This window comes from Eriocheir sinensis, unplaced genomic scaffold, assembly GCF_024679095.1.
Source record: "Eriocheir sinensis breed Jianghai 21 unplaced genomic scaffold, ASM2467909v1 Scaffold276, whole genome shotgun sequence".
NCBI classification, from domain to species: domain Eukaryota; kingdom Metazoa; phylum Arthropoda; class Malacostraca; order Decapoda; family Varunidae; genus Eriocheir; species Eriocheir sinensis.
In genome coordinates, this window is record NW_026111583.1 from 407,671 (window position 1) to 427,305 (window position 19,635).

The 19,635-nt window shown below is 44.3% G+C and overlaps 1 protein-coding gene across 4 annotated transcripts in view; it reads right to left on the minus strand.

Moving 5' to 3' along the window:
• Nucleotides 1–2: 2 nt before the first annotated feature.
• LOC126991424 (myeloid leukemia factor-like) overlaps nt 3–19,635 on the minus strand; it is a 38,543-nt gene continuing 18,910 nt past the window's right edge. The window contains exons 3-7 of one of the 4 annotated variants that reach the window (XM_050850194.1): nt 17,198–17,284; nt 14,520–14,718; nt 12,550–12,751; nt 7,342–7,394; nt 3–5,354 (exon numbers count right to left, since the gene is read on the minus strand). In XM_050850194.1, the coding sequence (XP_050706151.1) occupies nt 7,391–7,394; nt 12,550–12,751; nt 14,520–14,718; nt 17,198–17,284 (492 nt within the window). In that variant the 3' untranslated portion in view covers nt 3–5,354; nt 7,342–7,390. Of the gene's footprint in view, nt 5,355–7,341; nt 7,395–8,155; nt 8,233–12,549; nt 12,752–14,519; nt 14,719–17,197; nt 17,285–19,635 lie in introns of all 4 variants that reach the window. The other 3 variants (XM_050850191.1, XM_050850193.1, XM_050850192.1) reach the window with 3 other exon arrangements.

A 19,635-nucleotide genomic window follows, 5' to 3' on the forward strand; every position in this document is an offset into this window, starting at 1 on the left:
GGTTAGGTTTCTAGGATTTGTTTCACCACTCAGGTTCTCACAACGTCATCAAACATGTCATTCATAAAGGAACATCAGAATGTCCAAGGAAACAAAAACAGACATTTCAAGTACTTCCCCTGACACAGCCTTAAGGTTTACATTTACATGAATATGCAGAGTATTGACAAGATTAGGTCACCCAGTCCAGAGTGTGTTGGTGGAGGCAGAGCCGTAGAACAGGAGAGTGCGGCCACTTTCATTGGTAGCAAAAGAGCCGTGTGAAGTTCAAATTGATGCTGATACAACAGTGTTTTTCATGTGCTCTGGGTGGTCAGAATCCTTAGATACCCAGAGGACTAGAAAACATCAAGATGAGTTTCACATGGAGCCTGTGATGAAGGTGGCCACACTCTCCTGTTCTGTGGCTCTGGGTGAAGGTACACTTGAATACACAGACTCTGGAGAAGCATCATCCTGCAGGCAACTCCCATGGGGAAGAATAACTGAATTGCGAATACTGTTCTGTATGTCGCCAGAGAATAGTGCTAAAAAGGAACTCTTGTTAGGGTGCTAAAACAAGATCTGGGGCTAATACAAACTCCCATCTGCATCAAACAATTAAAAAAATCATTAAAACTATAAATTATTTAGCAGGACCTTCCTCTATGTAGAACTTAAGCAACAGAAACTGACGTGTGCAATGCGTGCTGCAGAATACTTTGATCTGATCCATTTCAGAGAAGAAATTGGCCTTGAACATCCACCACACCTAGTTACAATCCGTGCATTCCTTTCAGCAAGTAGGTAACTGATATAAAACAGTGCTCGAGACAACAGTACATTGAAAAATAACAGAATACAGTATATTTACATTTTTTCTAAACATATAAATACAAGTAGCAAATATTATGTGTTGATGAAATATATATATATATATATATATATATATATATATATATATATATATATATATATATATATATATATATATATATATATATATATATATATATATATATATATATATATATATATATATATATATACGAAATATATGCATGTCACAGCCTAGCAAGAGGCTCCAACAAGCCATACACTAGCCTATGTGAATATCTCTTATATATATCTGCAATGCATTCTGTTGTCTCAAGCAGTGTTGTATTCAGTTATGCACGGATTGCAACAATATGGGAGGGCCAGTTTCTTTCCTGAGATGGAACAGACTCTAGTTGACTTCCTGCGAGTTAAACCTAAAGACTGAGTAGCAAATGCCTCATGTGTGGTAACAAAGTGGTCACCTACTTGAGCAGGACACAGTCTAGTGACTAAACTAAACACCAGGTCTCCATGTGGGTGGGAGTGGGGAAGGGAGGGGGTGAGGTATATTATTATAGTAGTGTGGTCAGCCTGTCTGTCATTCTAGGCTCCAACAACTCCCCGGATTAGTAGTGCTGAGTGGCTTTACTGTCCCATGTAGTGAAGGTCTGTGAAGCTGCCTGTTCTTTCTCTCTGTATAGTGGAGTCAGGCTACTTTAACACCCTATATTACCTGCCAGAGCCATATCATAGGAGTGTGTGGCCACCTTCATCACAGGTGCCGTCTTGTTACCAAAAGAACAGCCCAAAATTTAAAGTGACACTGATACAACAGTGTTTTCTTTCTGTGCTTTAGATATGGCCAGGATCTCGGAAAAGTACCAGAGCAGACACAAAACATTATTATATCAGCATCAACTTGACTTTCACGCACCTCTCCTGTGATACTGGCCACACTCCCCTACTCTATGGTTCTGTTACACATGGAAACTATAGGATATAATACTTGCCAGACGTTAATCTAGTGAGAAAGATGAATAAATAGCTCCCACAGAATTACTACACAGTGCAATGCAAACTCAACAAGCTTCATCCAGGGGGTCAATGCATTTCATTATACCTATTTGCTAACTGCCTCAGAGGTCAGACACTTGGCCTAACACACTTCTAGGCATCCCATCCACTGTGTTATGTCATTCTTGCTAAGAGATTCATTAACCCGTGGGCTTCGGCTATGGGAAAGCCGAGAAGTGGCCTAGAAATGTCAACATTACATTGCATTTTGAGACTAAGAAAAGAGCATGGAACATATATCAGAGTACTCCTCTCATAACCATAAAGCTGATAAAAATATTTACTTTTACTCAAACTCCATTCTTTTTGGGAGGTGTTTGTTACAAAATAAAGTCTCGTGAAGCGTGGCATCTAGCCAAGAGTCGCTTGTTGTCTACTTTAGAGAATTTAACAAGTGATTACTGTATGGATAGCTAATTCAGTCTGCCATGACCTTACAGCACCACCTATGACAAATAAGCCCACCACAATGATCCAGGGTATGCATGGTGGGTTGCTCTATGTCACCACCACCTACAATTAGCTCGAATTAGGGGTTTTGAGCCAAGCCCCAAACGGGGTCCGCCATTGCAGCGGACCGACTCACAGGAGCCCCAAACGGGGTCCGCCAAAGCTGCCGGGTTAAGAGAGACCAGATGCACAAGCTAGCAAAATGTGGCAGCTGAAATGCTCTCACCGGCTGGCTCTTCAGAAACAGTGTTGGATACATGAGTGTTTTGCCAGCAGGAGAAACAAGTGGATATAGATGGGCCAATTGCAGTATTATAAGTTTGTCAATCCACTGCATATGTTTTGGCAGAAGGAGAATCAGGTGGATAATCAGATGGGGCAATTGCAATACTTTAAGTTCATCAATCCACTGCACATTTCAACCACAGCATTTTGCCAGCTTGTGGATCACTGTCTCAAGTCTGCTCCATTAGTATTGGTGTTTGACTCCTTGCTAAAACCTTGTAACACAAACACTGGGACCCATGACTCACAGGGAGGAGGTACAGAGGAGGCATCAGGGAGGGGAGGGGGGGGGGGGGCCATAAAATAGGAGAATGTGGCCATGTTGTAACCAATAATCATGCAATATTAAAACTGATGCTGATAATTTGTTTTGTTTTTGTGTTCTAGATACTTCAAGATCCTAACCATACCCAGAACGCTAAAAAACACTCGTATCAACATTAATTTCACACAGCTCTTTTGGTAACATGGCGCCCATGGTGAAGGTGATCACACTGCCCTATACTATGACTGATGGGAGGGTCAGCCACTCATACCAAGGTTGGAGGTGTGGGGGTTTGTGTGAACATAAAACGTGTGAATACATTCCTCATTTAGGCTAAATCACTATTCTAGAACTCTTGGAAGTCTTCATGAACTCCTGTGCTAAATTATATACTAGTCTGGGTAGTTGGGTACTGGGGAATTTCACTGCCTTACTTGCTCATTCATTTAACATAAGATTAGTCGCTGAATAAGAGTTCCATTCACCTCACTGGTAGGGTGGGAGTAGGGGCCTAGACTCAGGGAATAATAAGTTATACAGTTGGGGAGGATGATCACTTCAGAAAACAGGCCACTTCACTCACTCGCACACACACTGCTGCCCCAGACACTTCATTCATCTACACACAGCTGCCCCACAGACTGACACACTCACCGACTGACTGGTTTCTGCCATGACATGCTTACCAACGCTTGCATCTCAAAGCCCATCTAAGATCTGAGGTTAAATACAGCATGAGATATTGAGTTGAAGGCAAAGGCAAGGTAACCCTGGACCACGACATTTACTCATAAAATCTTCCATTCGTGCCTCTCAGTTTGCTGCTCTGCACTGTAATGTTATACAGTGATGACAGCAATAGGTGGGTGTGTAAGGATTTTCTCTGCTGTCCAGGGAGAACGTTAGGACTTTACCAGGGAGTCTGGTGTAATGCTTCCTGGACAAGCCTAGATATTAGTAAAAGGAAGGACTCCCCACACACACATTGCTCTACCAATACTGAGACAGGTTGATGGCACATGTAAATATTTAGAATACTAAATTCATGTTGTGTTGTAAATTAATTCTTTTTTCAAGCCTGACAAAGTTTGAAATATTTGAAATACTGCATTCATGTAGGCTAATGTTGTAACTTAATACCTTTTTTTAAGTGACAAGGTTGGTTATGTTACTGTTCTACTCCAAGTCCCTGTTACTGTGTTACTTCTTACGACAGCCTCGGTAACTATTGTGTTCTGTAGACCCGGTGGCAAGCACGATTGTACATAAGTGACACAACGTGGAGACACCGAGATTGTTTCTGCTGGCTGAGGAGTGTACTGTAAAACTCTTATAAAGTGCCTTTTGTAACTAAAGTATTATTTTTCCATCCATCACATCCAGCATACTGGGGCATCTCCTGACAATAACTTGGGGTCAGTCACAAGGTCAGTGCAGGGAAAACATCCAATGAACAGGCAGAATATTAACCTTTGACCCTCAACCACAAGTTATTTTAAGGAATTTACAGTCAATTCCCCCTAAAGTGAGAACACGTCAGGCATGCAGCTCCTCCCATGGGTGACAGGAAGGGCATGACTGCTCTGGTGCTGGTGATTGCTGGACAGCTGATCCGATGGGGGTTGGGCAAAATCTGGCTTCAGATAGAGTCAGGTAGGAGGGTAGCAGGCAAGGCTTCTCCTCTGATGCATTTTCACCTTAAGATAGAGTATAACATCGGGAGGCAGCAAGACCTCACAACAGTGCCTGAGTTCAAGTAGAGTACCATAATGGGCTTCAGGGAGCATTGGGGCTGTGTTTGGTAAGGCTTCTCATGGAAAATAGAACACAACTGCAGGAAGTACGTGTTAGGGCTCTGAGGGCTGTATCTGTGTCTTGCAATGGAACACACGGAACACATGCAGCTGAAAACATGCCTGACTTGCCATCACCTCAACAAGGCCACATAACACAAACCAGAGCCATTTAAAGTGCCCTGTCCTAGGAGATAATGCAAGCTGCACCACGAACACATGCTGACACACACACACACACACACACACACACACACAGTGGCCTGCCCTCCATCTGCCCTCACACCTCACAGGGCTGCCAGTCTGACCGGCTAACTATATATTTGGCAGTCGGGTGACGAGTCAGAGTACGTCCCTATACATGTTCATATATACTGCGGATAGATATCAAAACGGTTGGCTTACAGGATGACTATCGTATGGAAACTAGACGCTCTTATCAAAATACCAGTATATGCCTGGGGCCTTAACGCTAGGTGGATAGTGAACGCTCCGTCGCTGCCGTCGCCGAGTTTCTCAGTACCCAGCTACTCCGACGCAAGCCACAGTGTCTGCCGCTGTCGTGTCCATGCTGTGTTGTGTGTGTGGCTCATGGGGTCGGCGCCGGCAGCCGTTACATGGTGGGTTGGTAACGACGGTAAGACCTGTGCCCGCGCTCCTCCCTGTCTCTCCTCCTTGCCCACTCCTCCCTGGGAAGACACAAGAAAGCATTAACAGGTATTAGACATGACACCCTACACATACTACATGACACCCCACACAGCACCACATGGCACCCCACACACAGCACTACATGACCTTTCACATATCCCTGACCGCCTTGAAGACACGCCCAACACTAGACCTTTGCCTAATCTCTAATCCTTAAGCTTATTCTGTTAAACTAAAGAAAGCGTTGACACGTTATACACACATCACCCTACACCCTAACCACTTTGGAGACACACCCAACACTAAACTTCTTCCCAACTCATACTTCTTCGGCATATTTTGTCAAACTGTTCTCTCTGTTGGGCTCCTCCGATCATAACCTTACATCCACAATCTGTCCTGGCACTCCTGTACAGCCTCTGGACCCACCAAAGAGGTGATGCTTCTGGTATCAAGCTTCAGCTCGGTGGGATGACCTGAGTGTGCACTTGTCTCATTTCCCATGGAGTGATTACTGCTTCCAGGACAAATATATCTGGTCTTTGAGTATTTTTCATTCCCCTGATTTCCCCGAGTCTAAACAGTTTATCTCTGAAATTATGAGCCTAAAAAGAACACAAAAAAATAAATTCTAAGCTTGTGTAAAGAATGATACAGTAAAACCTCTACTTGACAAACCTAAGCTTGTGTAAAGAATGATACAGTAAAACCTCTACTTGACAAACTGACTGGCAGGAGCACCAAGTCGTTTTACCAGAAAGTTCACTTCCGCCGGTATCAACAAAAACCAGAACCAGGGAACAGGAGCGTTTGGTCAGCTTCATCACAGGCGCCACATTGTTACCAGGAGAGCAGTCAAATTCAAATTGATGCTAAACTATTGTCGGTGTCACTAAAGCTGGCAGGGGTAATACTTCAGGGAGGGACTCGTGGGCTTGGTATCATTGCTTGGGTGATGATACTGTGTGCTCATTGGCCAACTGACTTTGTATTCCTACCAAAACCCTTTTTGAGTTAAGGTAACAGATTGCACTGATAGAAGCTAATGCAATAATATCTTTATTGATAAATATGTGCCTTTTAAACTATTACAGATAATTCTGAAACGACATTCATAACATACCATAAGTCATGAACGGACAATATCCAGCGACACACGGCAAGCTTGATATTTTTAAGGTCTGTTAAGGCTAGACTTTTTCTCCCTACTTTTCCTACTACTACAGAGTGCTAGGCTACAGTCTACACAATGTCATTTGTTAACTCATTTGCTGTAAGATTTCCTGGTATATTTTTAGTCCTGGTTTAGTCATAATGTGTGGTGATGCTATGTAGTCATAACATAAACATTGGCCTAAGGCAAGAACCTTCTCTTTCATCGTGCTATCATTAATTATGAAATGTGTTTCCATTATTTGTGAGTAATATATGGCCATAAGGAGGAGCAATTACAAGAATAACTACATTTAGATACCAACAGTGCTGATTTAAAGATGTAGCAGAGTGAGAGATAGTTGGCTAAACCATGGCAAACAGAATTTGCCACAGGATAGATATAGTAAACAACAGCCGATAAGCGGCTTAGAGACCATCACCCAAGCAATGATGCCAAGTCCACTGGTCCTGCCCTGAAGGATAAGCCCCACCAGCTCTCGTGACACTGAATATGGAAGTGTTTTTTTGTCCAATATGGTGCCTATGATGAAGCTGGCCAAACCTCCTACTTTATGGCTCTGCCCTATCCTAGAGGAGGCCACAAAGTGTCCCGGGTTGGCAGGACGTGCTGTTAGTCAGTGGTGACGCGTTAGTGACACAGCAACCCAGAGGAGGTGCAGGGGAGACCAGAGCGGGGGGGGGAGTGGGAGAGTAGCTCACAACAGTGGATCAAGAGTTGGGTTGTTTGCCAATCTCTTTCAGTCATTCCAATCAGTGCTCGGGTCAAAGGAAAAGCTATCCAGGAAGATTAGACTGAGGTATGCAAATGAATTAGTCAAATGCTTCATTATTAAACACGACAATAATTACTTTTTACAGGCCAGCTCAGTCTTCCAGGGCAGCATTTTCCTGATGAGCACTAACTGGAATTAAACGTACAAATTGGTAAACAAACCTAGTGTCTTGAATTACAACACCAGCAGCATGAAGTTATCGAGTGACCGGCCGGGAGAGAGATCAGGATGCATCACATGATTAGTGTGAGGCAGTAATGACAGTTTTACAGCCTTCCTAGCAGCCCCGTCACTACTGCCAACACTCCTACACAGGCAGGCAGGGTGACAACACTGACTGAAGGTAATGTCACACTGGTCATACTTGATGAGCTAAGCTTGAGCAACTTCACAGCTTCTTCACACTTGGAGGAGCAAGTGTAAAACAACATCTTATACAAACAGAGTCCCAGCTGTGGCACCAGCAGCCTCCACTCAAAGAACTGTGGTAAACTGTGTGTCTGTGTCTTGTGTTGCTTGAGATTTACTTGTCCTGCTTGATCAATTTTGGCTGAATATTCAGTCTCTCGCACTACTCACACACCACACCATTAGACAGAATGGTGTTTAGGACCAGGCTGTACATGGCTACAGGTCTGCTTCTCAGAGTTCATTTGGCTGCTGCTCACGGCAGGCCAGGCAACTCTCCTCCTAGACAGAGGGTCAAATTGGTCGGCCAAATCTCCCATGCCACTGTTTGCTGCTCAAGTTAATTACCCATCAAAGTTTGACTTTAGTGACACTGCCTTCAGCTGCCACCCCCGAGTCTCTTGGGGTGAGCTGTGGCTTGTTTGGTCTGGTCTGGTCTGGTCTCCCCCACACCCATCAGAACAAGGAGCCAACACCTTTACCAGGTAACCCGAGGCCTTGGAGGGTTTACCTGGGACCTGCAGTGATGGAGAGCAAAGGTCTGGATCGGCTCCTGTATCTGAAAAACATACATGTCAATGGTTGTGTGTCCCTGCATCCGCCCCACCTCACCCCCCCCCCACCCCTACGGTGGCCTGGCCTGCCACAACACCGACCCTGCCGTGGGTGTGTGTACAGGTGCGGGAACACTGATGAGGCAACGCCCCGCCCCAGGCCAAGAACAATGCTCAGTGCAGGACAGCAACTTGGTGCCTCCCTCCCCAGCCTGCTCACTGGACCACCAGGACGATGCCACTGTGCCAATAATTTTATTACTATTACTTTGTCACATGTTGATGAAAAACTATATTTGACTGAATTCTTTTACCCTTTAGACTACAAGAAGGAAAGATGTGCTAGCCCACTCTAGGCAGTCAAGTTGAAGCTGCTGCCAGTCACACAGCATTACTTAGGCCGTGGCAGAGACGGGATGTAACAATGAGTGTCCTGAACTAAGACATTTGCAAATACAGGCATGTGCATAAATTTGTAAACACAAGAAAGTAAAATGAAAAATCAAACAGAAAAATGTCTTAAATCATACCAACACTAATTATTTACTTCTTAAAGGCTAAGACTCAACAAAACTACGTAACAATCTGACAGAATGTGAACTAAGATCCTCATGTAAGAAAAAAGGAAGAGAGGAGAGAAACGAAAGATAAATACGCAGGATTGAAACCAGTCACACGCCCACCAACCTGAACACTCGCTTTCTTGTTTTAACTTTTAGCTGCAGAACGCTGAAGAAATGTCAGACAATAAGGAAATCTGCCTGACAAAGTAAGCCAGACAGACACACAGACAAAGAAACAAGACAGACATACAGACAGTCACACAAACATACACACACAGATAAACAGACAAACACACAGACAGATAACACACACACACACACACACACACACACACACACACACCACACTACATTCTCACAACATATACACCTTTTCCCAAACTTAAAATTTCAAAATGGCGCACATACACCAAGCCTCGGAGTCCCCGCCTGGGGGGACCAAATTCCCCAGGAGGACTCCCTTCCGGCTGCCGACCGAGAGGTGTCTTGATAACTCCTCGAACCTCTTTCTTCTCAATTTCTGCAACATTCGCGGTCTTCGCTCTAATTTTCATTCTGTGGAACATCATCTCTCCTCCTCTAAACCTCACCTTCTCTTCCTTACCGAAACACAGGTTTCTGAGGCTACTGACAGCAATCTCTACTCTGTTCCCTCCTACTATCTCTATCCTAAATTTCAATCCAAAGCTGGATGTTACGCCTCGTGCAACGACATCACTGCTCGTGCACGACCTTGACTCTTCTGAATTCTCCACCATCTGGTTAAGACTTCACTGTCATTCTATTACTAAATACATCTGTGCTGTTTATCTCTCACCTAACTCTACCAACTATGTAAAATTCTTTGACTATTTGAATTCTAAAGTGGAGCACATCTTGACCCACTCTCCCTTCGCTGAAATCTCCATCCTAGGAGATTTCAATGTTCACCACCAGCTTTGGCTTTCATCCTCTTTCACTGACCATCCTGGTGAACAAGCCTACAACTTTGCTATCCTCAACGACCTAGAGCAGTTGGTCCAGCACCTACACGTATTCCTGACCGTCTTGGAGATCGGCCCAACATTCTAGACCTCTTCCTTACCTCAAACCCTTCTGCTTATTCTGTCAAACTGTTCTCTCCGTTGGGCTCCTCCGATCACAATCTTATTTCTGCATCCTGTCCTATCGCTCCTGTACACCCTCTGGACCCACCGAAGAGGCGATGCTTCTGGCATTTGCTTCAGCTCGGTGGGACGACCTGAGGATGTACTTTTCCATTCCGTGGAATGATTATTGCTTCCAGGATAGAGACCCTCTGTGTGTGCTCAGCGCATCACAGAGGTGATTATCTCTGGAATGGAGGCATACATTCCACGTTCTTTCTACTCCTCACGCTAAAAGCCTTGGTTTAATCACGCTTGTTCTCATGCTGTCAATGATAGAGAGGTAGCTCACAAAAGATACCAGAGCCTTCAAACTAATGCTAATTATGAACTTTACATTTCTGCCCGAAATCGTGCCAAATCTATTCTCCGACTAACCAAAATTCTTTCATTAATAGAAAATGTCAAAACCTTGCTTTCTCTAACTCTTCCCGTGACTTCTGGCATCTAGCCAAAAACATCTCCTCCAACTTAACTTCTTCATCTTTCCCTCCACTCCTCAGTCCTGACGGCAACACTGCCGTCTCATCTATCTCTAAGGCTGAATTTTTCTCTCAAACTTTTCTAAAAACTCCACTCTGGACGATTCTGGGCATATTCCTCCTACTCATCCCCTCTGACTCCTTTATGCCTGTTATAAAGATTCTTCAAAATGATGTTTTCTATGCCCTCTCTGGCCTCAATCCTCAGAAGGCTTATGGACCTGATGGAGTGCCTCCTATTGTCCTTAAAAACTGTGCCTCCGTGCTGTCACCCTGCCTGGTCAAACTCTTTCGCCTCTGCCTGTCAACATCTACCTTTCCTTCTTGCTGGAAGTATGCCTTCATACAGCCTGTACCTAAGAAGGGTGACCGCTCCAATCCCTCAAACTACCGTCCTATTGCTTTACTTTCTTGTCTATCTAAAGCTTTTGAATCAATCCTTAACCGGAAGATTCAAAAGCACCTTTCCACTTCTGACCTTCTATCTGATCGCCAGTATGGGTTCCGCAATGGGCGTTCTACTGGTGATCTCCTAGCCTTCTTAACTGACTCTTGGTCATCCTCTCTTAGCCGTTTCGGTGAAACTTTTGCTATTGCGCTGGACATATCAAAACCTTTTGATAGGGTCTGGCACAAATCTTTGCTTTCTAAACTACCCTCCTACGGTTTCTATCCTTCTCTCTGTACCTTTATCTCCAGTTTCCTTTCTGACCGTTCTATTTCTGCCGTGGTAGACGGTCACTGTTCTTCCCTAAATCTATTAACAGTGGTGTCCCACAGGGTTCTGTCCTATCTCCCACTCTTTTCTGTTGTTCATTGATGATCTTCTTTCCAAAACGAACTGTCCTATCCATTCCTACGCCGATGATTCCACTCTGCATTATTCAACTTCTTTTAATAGAAGACCCACCCTTCAGGAACTTAACGACTCAAGGCTGGAGGCTGCAGAACGCTTAGCCTCAGACCTTACTATTATTTCTGATTGGGGCAAGAAGAACCTGGTGTCCTTCAACGCCTCAAAAACACAGTTTCTCCACCTATCCACTCGACACAATTTTCCAAACAACTATCCCCTATTCTTTGACAACACCCAGCTATCACCTTCCTCAACACTAAACATCCTCGGTCTATCCTTAACTCAAAATCTCAACTGGAAACTTCATATCTCATCTCTTACTAAATCAGCTTCCTCGAGGCTGGGCGTTCTGTACCGTCTCCAGTTCTTCTCCCCTGCACAGTTGCTGTCCATATACAGGGGCCTTGTCCCCTCGTATGGAGTATGCATCTCATGTGTGGGGGCTCCACTCACACAGCTCTTCTGGACAGAGTGGAGGCAAAGGCTCTTCGTCTCATCAGCTCTCCTCCTCATACTGATAGTCTTCTACCTCTTAAATTCCGCCAATGTTGCCTCTCTTTCTATCTTCTATCGATATATCCACGCTGACTGCTCTTCTGAACTTGCTAACTGCATGACTCCCCCCTTCCGCGGCCTCGCCACACACGACTTTCTACTCAAGCTCATCCCTATACTGTCCAAATCCCTTACGCAAGAGTTAACCAGCATCTTCACTCTTTCATCCCTCACGCTGGTAAACTCTGGAACAATCTTCCTTCATCTGTATTTCCTCCTGCCTACGACTTGAACTCTTTCAAGAGGAGGGTATCAGGACACCTCTCCTCCCGAATGACCTATCTTTCGCCACCTCTTTGGATTCTTTTTAGGAGCAGCGAGTAGCAGGCTTTTTTTATTAATGTTTACTTTTTGTGCCCTTGAGCTGTCTCCTTGCTGTAAAAAAAAAAAAAAAAAAAAAAAAACAGATAACACAGACAAAACACACACACACACATACACAGACAGATAACACAGACAAAACACACACACACACACACACACACAGAGACAGATAACACAGACAAAACACACACACACACACACACAGATAACACAGACAAAAGACACAAAACACACACACACACACACACATACACAAAAAACACAAACACACCTGCCACTAACACAAACACAACTACCTACACTACACGTCAACAACAAGAACACCAAGAAAAAAAAATATAGAAAATAAAATCACAGATCCAAGACAACACTACCAACAAAAACATCAGCAGCTTACCGTGAGGAGGGTGTGGCGGAGGCGGTAATGGCGGGCACGCGGGGGGTGTAGGAGGCCGGGGGGGTGCTGTGACGGGCGCGGGGGTTGTAGGAGGCAGGGGGGGAGGAGTGGCGGGAGCGGCGGTACTCCAGCGAGCCCGGGCGTCCCATCCCCTGGTGCTGCGTTCGCTGGCGGAACTCACGGTCGAACTGCGGGGCCTCCTCTGTAAAGGGTTAGAAGTGTTAGTGATGCTTGATAAAGGTGAATAAATAAAAAAACAGAAATACGAAATGGAGTGTTTGTATTGTTGCTAAAGGAGGAAACATTAACCCGGGAACGGCGACAGACCTCAATTGAGGCTTGCCCAAAGAGAGGCGACAAGCCTCAATTAAGTGCGATTTTTTAATGCGTACAGAAACCGCGCCAGTAGGTCTAGATAGCTGAAAATTGGACTGGATCATGTAATATATGGCAACACTCAGTAGGACTACCCGGTATCCCCATGTCATTCATTTCACCCAGGTCAGTCGTCTTGCCTCGTCTCGTGGCACGTCTTATTTATAAATTATTGATAAACTAAAAAAATTCAGACATAGATGGGGTGTATATTAGTAGTTACAAATATGTGCTCGTGCGACGTGTCATTTACGCTCACATCCTTCGTCTTGCCTTGGCGCACGTAGTCCCCCCTCACACGTCCCAGGGGTTGCCAGCGCTCGGCTAAATCCCATTTATTGACTGCTGCCACAGCCATACAAATAGGTTTAGGATGTTTTAGTTTTCACCGTCCTATGCGCTCCAATATTCCAAAGGCGCTGAGGTACGGTTTTTCCAATTCTGAGACTCAATTTTTTGGTCAACCAGTCACCTAGCAATGGCTCTCTCCAACCCTGGGATTGCTTTTCTCGGGTTAAAAATAAAGAAAGAAATACTAATGAATAAAAATATGAGATGACATTTATAAAAACAAGTACAGTAAAACCCCGATTATCCGAAATGGAAGGGGGGAAGCCTCTTTCGGATAAGCCGATTTTTCGGATAATCCGGATTTATGGCCGCCATTTTGATCGCCGCCATTTTGATTTTGAAACCAAACAGACATTACCACGCTAAACAAAGTAGTACGCTTAAAACATGTGATGTAAATGTTTTATTGTATGTTTGTCTGTGTGTCTCCTTGTCTGGACCAGTGTATGTTGATACTTGTGAGCGTTGCAGATCTGAATTGTGAATGTTGCAGAGTGCGATTGTGAATGGTTGTGCAAGCTTGCAAGTGTGACCTTGATGCATCGTGCAGGTGGAGACACAGTATGATGACTCATATTATCGCGCCTTTCGTATGTTGGAAGGGAATGTGGCATGGAGTGGAGAGGGGAGTCGTGTTTGTGTCGTTGTCTTGAGAGTACGGTGTGAGAGTAGTCGTGCAGTAGTTTGTTCGTTCGCCGCACCTACGTCCTTGCTGGGGCGAAGGTGCGGACGTGGTGTTGTTGAGAGTTTGTTTAATGTTTTTTGTCTAATACATTGATCTATTCGTTACAAGCTATTTCGGCAATACGTATTAGAAAGCATATTCATTTTAACTGTTCTTATCAATTTTAAATGTGTTAATATAGTACATATGTAGTTACTTTTATTTATTTTTGATGTTTTATAACGTTTTAGTATAGAAAAAAAAAATTTAATTGCATTATCCAGATCAATTTCGGATAATCCGGTTTTTCGGATAATCCGCTTTCGGATAATCGGGGTTTTACTGTAATAATAATGTAAATAGGTCATAATAATAATAACAAAATGATAATAATAATAATAATTGGAATGACAAAAATAAAAATACTGATGCAAAAATAATCTTTAAATGATCAAAAAAAAGTGAATAAGAGAAAGGAAACAAAATAACAAAAATATTAAAGTACACCCCCCCCCACACACACACATACACACACACACACACACACACAAACATCACTTCCCCCCACACCCCCACACACCTTCGTCCAGGTTAATAAACTCCTGGCGCTCCTCCACATCGTTGCCGCGGTTTGACTCGCGCTCGATGATGTGGGAGCGCTCGCCGATGTGATGTCCGATGGCCATCTTGCGCGTACCTGTCCTTGAGTCACTAATGGTGCGCCGCGTCTCCTTCACGCCACCCGGCACCCCAGTTGTCGAGGAGGTGGCCTGGTACACCTATGGGGGGGGGGAAGAGGGAGAAGTTAAGAGGTGTTGGTGGTATGAGGTTTGGATGTGAGGTTTTGATGCCTTACTCTCCCTCATTCTCCCTTACTCAATTTTGGTGTTATGCAGTTCCAGGGAGATGAGAGTTTTGATGCCCTACTCTCCCTCATTCTCCCTTCCTCTCCCTTACTCAATTCTGGTGTTATGCAGTTCCAGGGAGATGAGTGTTTTGATGCCCTACTCTCCCTCATTCTCCCTTCCTCAATTCTGGTGTTATGCAGTTCCAGGGAGATGAGAGTTTTGATGCCCTACTCTCCCTCATTCTCCCTTCCTCTCCCTTAATCAGTTCTGGTGTTATGCAGTTCCAGGGAGATGAGTTTTGATGCCCTACTCCCCCTCATTCTCTCTTCCTCTCCCTTACTCAATTCTGGTGTTATGCAGTTCCAGGGAGATGAGAGTTTTGATGCCCTACTCTCCCTCATTCTCCCTTACTCAATTCTGGTGTTATGCAGTTCCAGGGAGATGAGAGTTTTTATGCCCTACTCTCCCTCATTCTCCCTTCCTCTCCCTTAATCAGTTCTGGTGTTATGCAGTTCCAGGGAGATGAGTTTTGATGCCCTACTCTCCCTCATTCTCTCTTCCTCTCCCTTACTCAATTCTGGTGTTATGCAGTTCCAGGGAGATGAGAGTTTTGATGCCCTACTCTCCCTCATTCTCCCTTACTCAATTCTGGTGTTATGCAGTTCCAGGGAGATAAGAGTTTTGATGCCCTACTCTCCCTCATTCTCCCTTCCTCTCCCTTAATCAATTCTGGTGTTATGCAGTTCCAGGGAGATAAGAGTTTTGATGCCCTACTCTCCCTTACTCAATTCTGGTGTTATGCAGTTCCAGGGAGATGAGAGTTTTGATGCCCTACTCTCCCTCATTCTCCCTTACTCAATTCTGGTGTTTGCAGTTCCAGGGAGATGAGAGTTTTGATGCCCTACTCTCCCTCATTCTCCCTTACTCAATTCTGGTGTTATGCAGTTCCAGAGAGATGAGTTTTAATGCCTTACTCTCCCTCATTCTCCCTTCCTCTCCCTTACTCAATTCTGGTGTTATGCAGTTCCAGGGAGATGAGTTTTGATCCCTTACTCTCCCTTAATCAATTCTGGTGTTATGCAGTTCCAGGGAGATGAGAGTTTTGATGCCCTACTCTCCCTCATTCTCCCTTCCTCTCCCATACTCAATTCTGGTGTTATGCAGTTCCAGGGAGATGAGAGTTTAGATGCCCTACTCTCCCTCATTCTCCCTTCCTCTCCCTTACTCAATTCTGGTGTTATGCAGTTCCAGGGAGATGAGAGTTTTGATTCCCTACTCCCTCATTCTCCTTACTCAATTCTGGTGTTTGCAGTTCCAGGGAGATGAGAGTTTTGATGCCCTACTCTCCCTCATTCTCTCTTCCTCTCCCTTAATCAATTCTGGTGTTATGCAGTTCCAGGGAGATGAGTTTTGATGCCCTACTCTCCCTCATTCTCCCTTCCTCTCCCTTAATCAATTCTGGTGTTATGCTGTTCCAGTGAGATGTGAGTTTTGATGCCCTACTCTCCCTTCCTCTCCCTTACTCAATTCTGGTGTTATGCAGTTCCAGGGAGATGAGTTTTGATCCCTTACCCTCCCTTAATCAATTCTGGTGTTATGCAGTTCCAGGGAGATGAGTTTTGATGCCCTACTCTCCCTCATTCTCTCTTCCTCTCCCTTAATCAATTCTGGGGTTATGCAGTTCCAGGGAGATGAGAGTTTTGATGCCCTACTCTCCCTCATTCTCCCGTCCTCTCCCTTAAACAATTGTGGGTTTATGCAGTTCCAGGAGATGAGAGTTTTGATGCCCTACTCTCCTTACTCAATTCTGGTGTTATGCAGTTCCAGGAGATGAGTTTTAATGCCCTACTCCCTCATTCTCCCTTCCTCCCTTACTCAATTCTGGTGTTATGCAGTTCCAGGGAGATGAGTTTTGATCCCTTACTCTCCCTTAATCAATTTTGGTGTTATGCAGTTCCAGGGAGATGAGTTTTAATGCCCTACTCTCCCTCATTCTCCCTTCCTCTCCCTTACTCAATTCTGGTGTTATGCAGTTCCAGGGAGATGAGTTTTGATCCCTTACTCTCCCTTAATCAATTTTGGTGTTATGCAGTTCCAGGGAGATGAGAATTTTGATGCCTTACACTTCCTCACTCTCCCTTCCTCTCTCTCACTCACAATCTTGCTAGCTTTTCCTCCTCTCCTTCCCTTATTTTTTATTGTCTACGAATATGCCTGTTACAAACACTGGTGGAGGAGAACTGAACAAACTCACCATTATACATGTACACACTGATTAATGATGGGGTTGAGAGACAAAGTGGGAGGAAAGGAGGACGAATTTTAGGAAGAAGGAAAGGCAGAAAGGGTGAAGCTGTAGAAAGCAAAGTTAGGTGGGCGGTTCACTTTGATGTGACAGTATTACACCTACCTGAGGCCTGCCGTCGGGTCCGGTGGTCATGGTCATCACGGAGGAGCTGCTGTACATGTGGCAGTTCCCGGTCTGAGCCATCTGGTCCTGGGGGGGAAGAACAGCAAGTGAGGAACAGAGGAAAAGAATACATAATGCCTAAATAAGCACCATGACTAAATAAATGCACTACTTAATACTTTAGAATGCGGACCAGAGAGTTGCTTGACTTTACTATTTTACTTAACACTTAAGGTACTGATTGATTGGGAAGGAGTCATATACTTTACTTAACACTTTATTTGAAGACTTTAAAAATTGATTGGTTGATTGGCTGACTGGGTTTTCAAGTCACTGTGCCACATCTACAGTGGTCGCACAGTGCTGAGGAGTGAGGAATATTTAGAACACTGTAACTAATGGCCCTCAACAAAACCACAATGCCCACACCCTCAGAAACATACACGTACGAGTTAAATAAAGTACAGTACAATGAAAGAGGAAAAATGGATATAAATACAAGATTAAATACATCATGAAAATTAGAATACAAAATGAAAAAATGCAGCAACAAGAGCAACAATTATTCAAGCACTTACAGAGTAGTCTCCGGAGAACTTGAAGACACACGGCGCACAAATCGCACGGAACATTGTGAGGGTTTATTATTTTTTTCTCTTGATCGCTTTTTTTCTTTCCAAACTCATTCACTCCTTTTTTGTTGTCTGTCTCTTTGCACCGTACACTGTCCTTTGCCTGTTATTATTTACTTTGTTTTATCCTTCACTGGCCTGATGTTACAATTATCATCACTATTCCTACCATTCTTATTACAGTATGCGCGGAAAGTTTTGTCGCCAAAAGGCCGACAACATTTTTTTCGCGTTAAGTGAAGGAGGCTCAGAACTCCGTTCCTTGGAGAGCAAGATTGTCTGATGCTTTTTTACCACCAACTAGTAACCCCTACATGCTCTACCGTCCGGGCAGTCAGTGTTATCCGGGACTCAGTAGCTGCCTGGCTGTGATAGAGGACATGTATTCGCCTGATGCCCCAGTTGGAGTCAAATTTGAGCCTTTATTTTGCTTCCTCCCACCCTCTCAACTTTCCCAAAATGGTCACAAGTAAGGATAAACGTAGGGAGGTGATAACTTTACACACAGCTGCCCATGATCTCCCATTCATAGCAAATCAAACAGGAGTTCAGCTGAGGACAGTCCAACGCTTGGTGAGAAGGTTCAAGGACGGCGGCAAGGCCGCTGCACTTGCCTCACTTCCCAAACCTAGGAAGTAAAGGTAAAAAAACCCACAACTAATGGGAGATGTGTCTCTGAGGAGTGTGCAGCAGCTGCTTCATGATGACCTGGGATACAAGAGTTACCGCGTCCGCAAAAAAACGATGTTCAATGCACTACAGAAGGACAAGAGAATCAAGTTTTGCAAGAAATACTTAGCATGGAATGAGGAGCAGTGGAAAACTGTGTTATGGAGTGACGAGGCAACTTTTACTGTCACTGGAACGCCTTCATCACGTGTGTACCGCAGGCCAGGCAGCGACCTCTAAGTTTGTCAAGCACCCAGCATCACTTATGGTTTGGGGCTGCCTTACCTATCATGGAGTTGGTGAATTGGTGATTCTTCCTGCAAATGAAAAAGTGAACCAAAACCATTATTTAGAGCTTCTGAGTGATGTGTTGTGTGATTCTTTTGAACAAACAAAGGCAAAAGTGCTCATGCAGGATTCAGCCCCTGCACATGTTGCAAAGTCTGTTACACAGTGGTTAACAGATTGTGAGGTTCCCTTTTTGTGACTGGCCTGGAAACAGCCCAGATATCAATCCAATTGAAAATTTATGGTCGCTCATGAAGAAACAGCTGCGTGATATGGACACGTCATCTGTGCCAAAACTGGAGGATGCAGTCAAGCAGCTCTGGGCCAGCTTTTCACCATCTTACTTGAAAAACCTTGCATCCAGTGTCCCTAAACGCCTTGATGAGATTGTAAAGAGAAAGGGGAATGCCAGTAAATACTGATAAGTTCAATGGTGCTCGTGTCTTTATAACCTTTCTCCCTGCTAACCATAAACAATGTTTTTTTCAGGCAGTGATAAAACTTTGCGCGCATACTGTATTACTCCCATCATTTCTCTACTTTTGTTAGCTACTGTCTATACTTATCTAGCAGTCCAAACTTCAACAAGATTTGACAGTCATGATTTGAAAGAAGCCAAACCTTACACACATGCAGCTTTCTATATGTCGTAACATTTCTACATCCAACATAGCAACATGAGAGAAGGGAGAGGAAAAGAGAGAGAAAGTAAGAGAGGGAGGGAGGGATAATAAGGCAGGAAGAGAAAGAAAGACAGGGAGCTGGAGGAAGGGAGGGAGAGGAAGACTGTGAGCTAGAGGAAGACAGGGGAAAAAAGGAAGGGAAGGATATGAAGACAGGGAAGGAGAG